Source organism: Hemibagrus wyckioides, linkage group LG10 (genome assembly GCF_019097595.1).
Source record: "Hemibagrus wyckioides isolate EC202008001 linkage group LG10, SWU_Hwy_1.0, whole genome shotgun sequence".
Lineage (NCBI taxonomy): Eukaryota > Metazoa > Chordata > Actinopteri > Siluriformes > Bagridae > Hemibagrus > Hemibagrus wyckioides.
The window spans coordinates 4,574,933-4,583,476 of NC_080719.1; the positions used below are offsets into that span (position 1 = coordinate 4,574,933).

General features: G+C 41.8%; 1 protein-coding gene across 1 annotated transcript; it reads left to right on the forward strand.

Moving 5' to 3' along the window:
- The first annotated feature begins 736 nt into the window (after positions 1 to 736).
- On the forward strand, positions 737 to 5,337 carry LOC131360895 (protocadherin-20). The gene is made up of 2 exons (XM_058401711.1): positions 737 to 916; positions 1,671 to 5,337. Exons 1-2 carry the CDS (start codon positions 866 to 868, stop codon positions 4,275 to 4,277), a joined length of 2,658 nt encoding a protein of 885 aa, XP_058257694.1. The 5' UTR covers positions 737 to 865; the 3' UTR covers positions 4,278 to 5,337.
- The last annotated feature ends 3,207 nt before the right edge of the window (positions 5,338 to 8,544 follow it).

Consider the following 8,544-nt stretch of genomic DNA (forward strand, 5'->3'; position numbering starts at 1 on the left):
GCAGGAGCCTTTCTGTGTGGAGATTGCATGCTCTCCCCATGCCTGAGTGGGTTTACTCCGGTTTCCTTCCACAGTCCAAAAACAGCACTGTCCTGGGTTCGAACAAGCAGGGGACTTTCTGTGTGGAGTTTGCATGTTCTCCCCGTGCCTGCATGGGCTTACTCCGGTTGCCTCCTACAGTCCAAAAACTGTGGCCTCACAGCAAGAAGGTCCTGGGTTCGAATCCCGGGTTCAAACAGGCAGGAGCCTTTCTGTGTGGAGTTCTCCCTGTGTTCTCCTCCCACAGTCCACAGTCCCCATCACCCTAATTAGGAATAAAGCGGGTATAGAAAATGGATGAAACAGGATATAAACCAAGTAGATCATTAAAGGCATGATCATGAAGGAAACTAACTATGGTTGTGAGCTGTGGGATGTAATGAATTGCTGTTTCTTGGATAGATTTTTCTTCTATCTAATATCAGAGTCATCAAATATTTCAAATATAGTGCTTTTTACTATGGAACTTGTGTGAATTATGATTTTTTAACAACCTAATAAACGCCATCCGGCTTCCTTCAGTAGCTTCCTTTTTTATTGTGCGTTTTTTACTGGGCTGGCGCGCGCACAACACAACGTCCCTATTGGCTCGTTTAAATACGCAAATGAGAGGGCTGGATTGCGAGCTCATTGGTCAACGCCGGGGCTCGATTAACATGCAAGTGGGTGTGTCCTGTCTGTGGTTCTGCGAGGGAGATGAATGGCCGGAGCGGCTCAGACGCGCATGAAGCGCTGAAGGTGACGGATCTCCGCCGCGCTCAACATGCGCCACGGCGCTGCCGCGTAAAACAAGAATCCCTCTGGACTAAACCTCTGTCCGGGAAACATGTGCAACATACGGAGAGGCTCCTGCCTTGTTAGAGGTGGAAAGTTCTGGGTAAGTTTTTTCTTTTATTATAAAGGAATGCTTTATGGCATGATTTAGAAATGGCATGCGTCTGTTCAGCTGGATTCCAAAGACTTGTGGATTGTTATGCAAAAGAAAGTTTTCACGATCCGGGATTCTAGCCATAAATAAATGATTTGAACTCATTTCAGTTATTATTATTTTACACCAAATGTCTTTTCTTCTGTGTATTTTTCTACATATCCTCATTCTTTCCATTCACTTTGAGTTTATTTTTGAGTACAGGGTGGAACCAGTGAGGTGTATCCTACATGCTTAATTGTATTTTAACAGCTCGGTTAACCCATTTATATGTGTTTGTTATCAATTACTCATTTTTAAATTAATTATTGAAACCATGCTTGCTGTTAATCTGAAACCCTTCAAATATCAATGCCTACAAATATACTTTATTAGTATGTGCTGTGTATCACAGTGAGTATAATCATTATTTTATGCTTCAGTGGCAGAAATGCAGGACTGGACCGTTTCCTGCTACATAGCATATTTATGACCATTCCTTAGTGAATCAGATTGAATAGATTAGATATCTAACCCAGCTAAGTAATATGTTCGTTGTTTACCTGTCAGTCAAGATAGTAGGAGGTATCACTGTTACTACTACTTTCTGTCCTGAGCCTCATCTGGACCACACACAGCTTAGATTTCATATAAACCTCATCTTTTTTTTTTATTTGTGAACCCCTTTCTCTTATTAAAATGTGCATTTTTCTGTTGGTTTCAGGGTTTTTGGATTCTCCTGCTGTACACAAGTCCTCTACCCTGTTTCTCAAAATTCAGCCATCTTGTCTATAAGATAAAGGAAGGCTTACCCAAGGGGATTCTCATCGGGTCCATTGGAGAAGATTTAAGGTTGGATTTGTCCGTCGACCCCCCTCGTTTGTTCCATCTGGAGTTAAGGCAAAGTGGCTCTCAGTATGTTAATCTAAGCGAAACCACCGGGAAGCTCTACACTTCTGCTTTGGAGATTGACCGAGAGACTCTCTGTTCAGATTCGCATGAGGGTCAAGGATGCACGATCTCTCTGGACGTGATGATTCTGCCACAGCAGTACTTCCAGCTGGTTAAGATCAAAATCATTATTGAAGATGTTAATGACAACAAGCCACATTTCCCAGTGGATGAGATCAGGGTTTCCGTGCCGGAAAATGCACCGGTCAATGCTCGGTTTGTGGTAGAGCAATCTGCTGTAGACCCTGATATAGGCATTTATGGAGTTCAGACTTACTGGCTGGCGAATGACTTTGGAGTTTTCACACTGGATGTTGAGCAAAATGAAGGGGGCGAGTTGACGCCTTTCCTGATCATTACTGGGCCGCTGGACAGGGAAACGAAAGCGGAATATTTAACTGAATTCATTGCTGAGGACGGAGGCTCTCCGCCATTTTTGGGCATTTCCACTCTTAGAATTATTATCACAGATGTAAATGACAACTGCCCCAAATTCAGTGAGACTCAGGTGAATGTGACACTTTCTGAAAACACCACAAAGGGCTCACAGTTGGCTCGTCTCTATGCCTTTGACCCAGATCAGGGTACCAATGCTCAGATTACTTACGCGTTCAGTAAACGGGTCACCCGAGAAACTAGGAACCTGTTTCATTTGGATGAAACCACAGGAGTCATCTCCCTAGCTGGAAAGATTGATTCTGACACTGGAAAGTTGTACAAGCTGGTTGTTCTGGCGAACGGGCCGGCTTGCATACCCGATGTCGCTACAGTCACTGTGAAGGTTGTTAAACGGGTTTCGGGACCACCAGCTGTCATACCCCGCTACATTGCTTCAGAGAAAGACGGTGTGGTTTCTCTGAGTGAATCAGAGCCGCCCTTCACACCAATTGCTTTCTTTACCATTAAGAATGCAGACCCAAGGAAAAAGGTGACATGCTTTTTACAAGGGTCCGGACCCTTCAGGCTCTTGCCCTATAAAACTTTGAAAAATGAGTACTTGCTGGAGACTACTGATCTGTTGGATTATGAAGAGCAGAAATATTATGAACTTACTGTGGTGGTCAGAAACACTGATGGTATAGGTGTTGATACACAGGTGAAAGTGCAGATGCTGGATGATAATGATAATGCACCCATATTTAAGCAGTCAGTTATTGATATCAAGATCGAGGAGAACAACGCTCCAGAAACATTTCTCGCTAAACTCCAGGCTACTGATGAGGACAGCGGTAACAGGGGTGAGGTACTCTATCTTCTTGGCTCAGATGCTCCCCCAATCTTCCACCTTGATCGGTTGACTGGGGTCTTGACCGTGACCACATCTCTTGACAGAGAGGAGAAAGAGACTTACCGGTTTATAGTCCGAGCAGTCGATTGTGGCACGCCAAGGAAGGAGTCAATTGCCACAGTTTCAATCACCGTATTGGATCGCAACGACAATAGTCCTCGTTTCATCAACAAAGATTTCACTTTCTTCGTCCCAGAAAACTTCCCAGGGTTTGGAGAGATTGGAGTGCTGTCAGTCACAGATGCAGATGCTGGGGAAAATGGCTGGGTGGCCCTATCAATCATCAATGGAAGTGATATATTTGTCATTGATACAGGACGAGGGGCATTGAGAGCAAAGACCCCACTGGACAGGGAGCAGCAAGGAACGTACTATCTCTGGATTGAAGCTGTAGACGGGGGTAAGCCTTCGCTCTCTTCAGTCACCATGGTTACTGTTTTGCTCCTGGATGTCAACGACAACCCACCAGTGGTGCTGTTTCCCCAGTCCAACCAGTCCTACTTGCTGGTTCTTCCCAATACGCTCCCAGGAACATCCATCACAGAGGTCTATGCTGTGGACAGGGACACTGGCATGAACGCTGTCATTGCTTACAGCATCATCAAGCGAAAGGGTGGTGAACCAGGCTCATTTGACATCGACCCAAATACAGGAAACATCACCCTCAGGAAAGTCTTGAGTGACCGGGGTTTGTACAGCCTGCTGGTCAAGGTCAGTGACCATGGCCAACCTGAACCGCTGCACTCCACTGTTCTGGTCAACTTGTTTGTCAATGAGACCATCAGCAACGAGACATACATTCAGAGCCTCCTGACCCGAGAGGCAGATATCGGGATTGAGGAGGTCAGACCACCAAACAGGCTTGCCCAGGGGCCAGAGTATAACGACCTCTTCCCCTGCAAGCTACTGCTCATTTCCCTTAGCATCACATGTCTGGGGCTTCTTTTTATAGTGGTGTCACTGACTACATACATATGCTGCAAGAGGCAAAAAAATCACAAAAAGAAGAGACTGGAAGTAGAGATCCCTTTAAAAATGAACAGTGACAGGCAAGCCATGGACAGGAAGCTGATGGAAATTTCCAACATATGACCATGGCCCCCCCTCCATAAACTGTCTACAAATTTAAAATGTGCAGCTTCTCCAGACAAACAAATGGAGTACAAACTGAGAAAATTGTATATATTGTATATTTGATGTTTTGTAATTTTATGACAAAAAGGCAAAATTTATTTAAAAAAGGTTACATCAGAAGTGTGTCTAGTTTTGCAAACCCCCATTTTCGCAAATGCTTGACGATAAGATGCTGTAATTTATTACACCTTACTAAGTAGTGCCCTCAGCAACGTGTCAAACTGCCCCTTTTTTGTTTAGCCACTTATGGTTCAAATCACTTTCTATCCTCCCAGTTGTGTTTTCTGAATACTGAATATAAGACATATCACTGCACAGTGATGAGCAGAAATCCTTACCACACTGAATTTATTAGTGAATACATTTCATGCATTTTATGTGGGTTAAAGGACATATCTATCAGGCTAGACTCCTGTGCACTAGCCTTTTAGGGCTAGTCCACTGAACACCTGGATTTACAAGGTCAGGTTGAATTTCCTAGATTCCCTATCCTTCTCTACCAAAAAATGAAATGTCTACGTTTACATGCAGCGTATTAATGTGACAAAGATTCAATCAATTGAGGTCAATCTGGATGAAATTTCTATCTGATTAACATCTATAGAAAATGTAGATGTGTAAATTTAATTGATTTAAAGAGTGCATATGTGTCCTACTGAATAACAACAAATCGTAAAAGATTAAAAAAAAAAAAAAAACGAATGAGGTTGAATGTTAAAACCAAACAAAGGCGAAGCTTCTTGTTCATTCAACTTCTTCTCGTCGTCGCTGTTCTAATATCGTGAAATGCCACTCCTTGGAATGCACACAAATTTGGTTGGACTTCCATGTAAATGGATATTTTCAGTAGACATTTGCCAAAGCGTAGAACTACACTCTGCATTTGGAAAAAGACTTCATTCAGATTGACGAGAAATCATTGCATGTGAACATAGCCAGCGATTCATTCTGAGACCTCACGACCTTGTGGTGTGTAAGTAAAGTGTACATGCATATTAAAGTGCTTTATTTTCTTACCACAACTGCTATCCTTTATTTTTTATTTTTTTTTTTTATTTTTTTTACTACTCGTGCATTTTCTGTGTTATCTGCTAAGCTTTTCTTCTTAGTTCACAAGCAGTGGAGTGGAAAGTGTTTAGTCTGAAAACTGTCCAGTGAAGAACTTCAGAAGATTTCCGAACAAAAACACCACTAAAGTCCAGGTCATGCCTTCGTTCTCTTATCTGATGCTGCAGCTCTTAATGCTTTAACGGTCTGCCTTTGGGGACAAACCAGCAAGTGATAAGGACAAATACTGAAATTCATTTTTAACACTAGAAGTGGTTTAATCTTCTCTTGTTTGTTGTTTACACACAATTTAACAGTTAAGTCAGGACATTTTACTTAAGCCAGGAATAAACAAAGTGCCTTTTCTGTTTCACAAACTTGGGTTATCGCTGAGCTCCACCAGCATCTGGTGACTGACAAGGTGCTAGCTTGTTTGCCGAGTAAATGCAGGCTACCATCATGAGAACTCTTCTAGTGCCTCAGGCTTGTTGTCGCCCCAACCTATAAGCGCATACCATAAATAATTACAGAGACGAGCCTAAACATATTTTAGCACAGCTGGTTTATGTGGTCTATGTATGTGAATGTATGGTTGCACAATAGATATACAAAATCTGAAGACCACACAGGGTTTTGTTGAATTAAGTCAACGATGTTTTTTTGTTTATTGTCATCAGCATTGTTTTTTCAGGTCAAAGTATAATGAGAAAATAGTGACAAAAGTAATTCCAGTGGAAACTCGGCATACGAATAGCAACCCTTAGGAATTTCTGCCTTAAGAAATGAAATTTTGCATCGACATATGAAGCATTTTCGGCATATGAACGAACCAAACCGAATGCAGACTAGGTTGCGTGTATGTCCAGGAGCCGTTCAAAACTTCGTCTGTGTCAGTGGAAAGCCAACCGAAGCGAGTTTACGAATTTTACCTTTTTTTTTCTTTTCAGTCAGTGACAGATGTTTCGAAAGAGTCAGCCCACAATGCCAACATTGCCTTAGGCATGCGCTCAAAAACTGTTATTTTTCACACATTTTTATGTTGACAGATTGGTGGTGTGGGTGGCGTGGCCTGTTCTATTTTTAGCCCAAGCTTGGTGGCACGACTTCCTGTCAGGACCCTTGATATGGAATGCTAGGCTTGAGTCAGTTCTTTTTAAGCAGCCATACAGTTTACATATGCTTCGTATCGGTCATATTTTTGGGTGGCTGGAATGGATTATCTGCGTTTACATTATTTCTTATGGGAAAATTCGTTTCGCAATACACATTTTCGCCTTAAGAATGAATTCATTTCTTATGCCGAGGTTCCACTGTAATATGATGGTGGTAGAGAAGGTGATGATAATGAGAAAAAAATTCATTCAAAAAGTTACTCTTATAGTGTTAGGTATGAAATATCTCCTCTACAGAGTTAGCCTAAAGCTTAAAGTTTATACCTAGTTGTTCATGGAAGGGGTGAAACTCATCTGATGATGAGCAGCAGTTTAGCCAGCATCCTGTCCTGCAAAACTGACTCCAGGGAGGCCAAATTGGTCCCAATGACCTGTCCAGCTTTGTTTATTCTTCTGGTATGTCCTGCTTTGAAGGGCCTGGGCTTCTGCTCTGATTCTTCTTATAAACTGCCTCAGTATTACACGTCCAATCTGGTCTGCTCTGTTGTCCAGGTTCAATCCAGGTTACAGTATTTTAATACGTTCCTATAGCAACAGCTTACCCAGGGATGCAACACTTCAATCAGATTTTAACCATTTTTCCAAGGACATTGCTGAAACCAACTAATTGTATACCGTAATTACGCTTAGTATCGCTAACGTCACACACCCTGAACTTCCACTATACATCAATAGTAGGCCAGTACCGGAGACTTAAGTGTGATTGTTTTCTTTTCTAAGAGTCTCTTGAGCCTCTTGAGTTATTTTTAAAAACATATTTCGAGAGGCATTCTCTTTGCACTTATCACAACAAAGAGGCATCCTCTTTTCCTGTGGGTGTTTTCGATGCAGAGGTCATGACTCATGTGTGTCGTTAGCTCTTCGTCCCTTTCAACCGGCCACTCGACAGTTACATTCTTCCCCAAACCAGTCGGGTATCATTTTTCATTTTCTCTCTTCACTCGCACGCATTGCCTGGGAGACATTTAAACCTATTGAAAGGGAGATAATGTATCTGTACCCACAGAGGGTGCAGATTGCGAGTACGACCATGCGGTTTGGGTCAAGTTCAGCAGCTAAGCAGCTTACAATGGTGCCTGCAACATGTGGTTAGATTTCCCTTGAGAGCTGGAGCTAACAGCCTGCTTTTGCCTTAAACTTGACCTTATTGTTTATAGTCGGGTCAAGATCAAGTGTGTTTTGTGTTCTTTAGAAACTTCTCACCTGGCTGTGGGGACAGATCTCATCAGGGTCGAGCGGCCTTGTTAAACCAGCATCGTCTTCAGGCTATATGATTGCAGACATCTGCCCTTCAAAATACCTCCATCCAACACATCAAAGCCGCATCTTGCTGGAGGACCCTGTTCTCCTTTTATCATATATTCTGTTGAGCACGTGGTCATAATATGTTACATGAAAAAAGCTTGTTCGACTACAGAGATTTCAGTTAAGACTCAATAAACAGCTTACACTTCATATGATGTCTAACAAAATGATTGAATTAACACAGATCACCGAATTACAAGGAGGAAACGTTAATAGAACTGCAAGATATTGTAATTGTCTTCAATCAACAAAATGTTTAATCGTGGGACTTAGATGTTTCTTGGTGATTGCTAATATCAAAAATGCTCCAATTTTGTACCAAAATGGTTCAATAGCAGCTCTGAGGGATGTTCTGGCTGCAAGGAAACTCATAGGTTTATACATTAATGGGTTTATATATTATAAGTTAGTATTTCTACTGCAGTTCACAAGGACTTGTATGGCACATAAAAACATTTTTTTTAATTTTATAATTGTTGATATTTTCCATAAAGAGACATTTAATTTAATTTATTAAGTAGTCTCCAGTGCCAATTTTAAGAAGTTAAAGCTGTAATTTTAGCGTTTCCATGACAGAATTTAACGATTTCCTTGAAGAATGAAGAAAGAAAAGAAACCGGTGCTTAAAACTGCTGTAACGTTAGCGATAACAGGAGCTGATTGGTTGTTTGTTGGGGTTGGATAGAGCACACAATGTACTG

Bases quoted from the DNA above. Each gene is read 5' to 3' on its own strand.
- LOC131360895 (XM_058401711.1), top strand. From the start codon at position 866: ATGTGCAACATACGGAGAGGCTCCTGCCTTGTTAGAGGTGGAAAGTTC. The intron at 917-1,670 runs GTAAGTTTTTTC...TGTTGGTTTCAG, and splicing joins TTAGAGGTGGAAAGTTCTGG to GGTTTTTGGATTCTCCTGCT.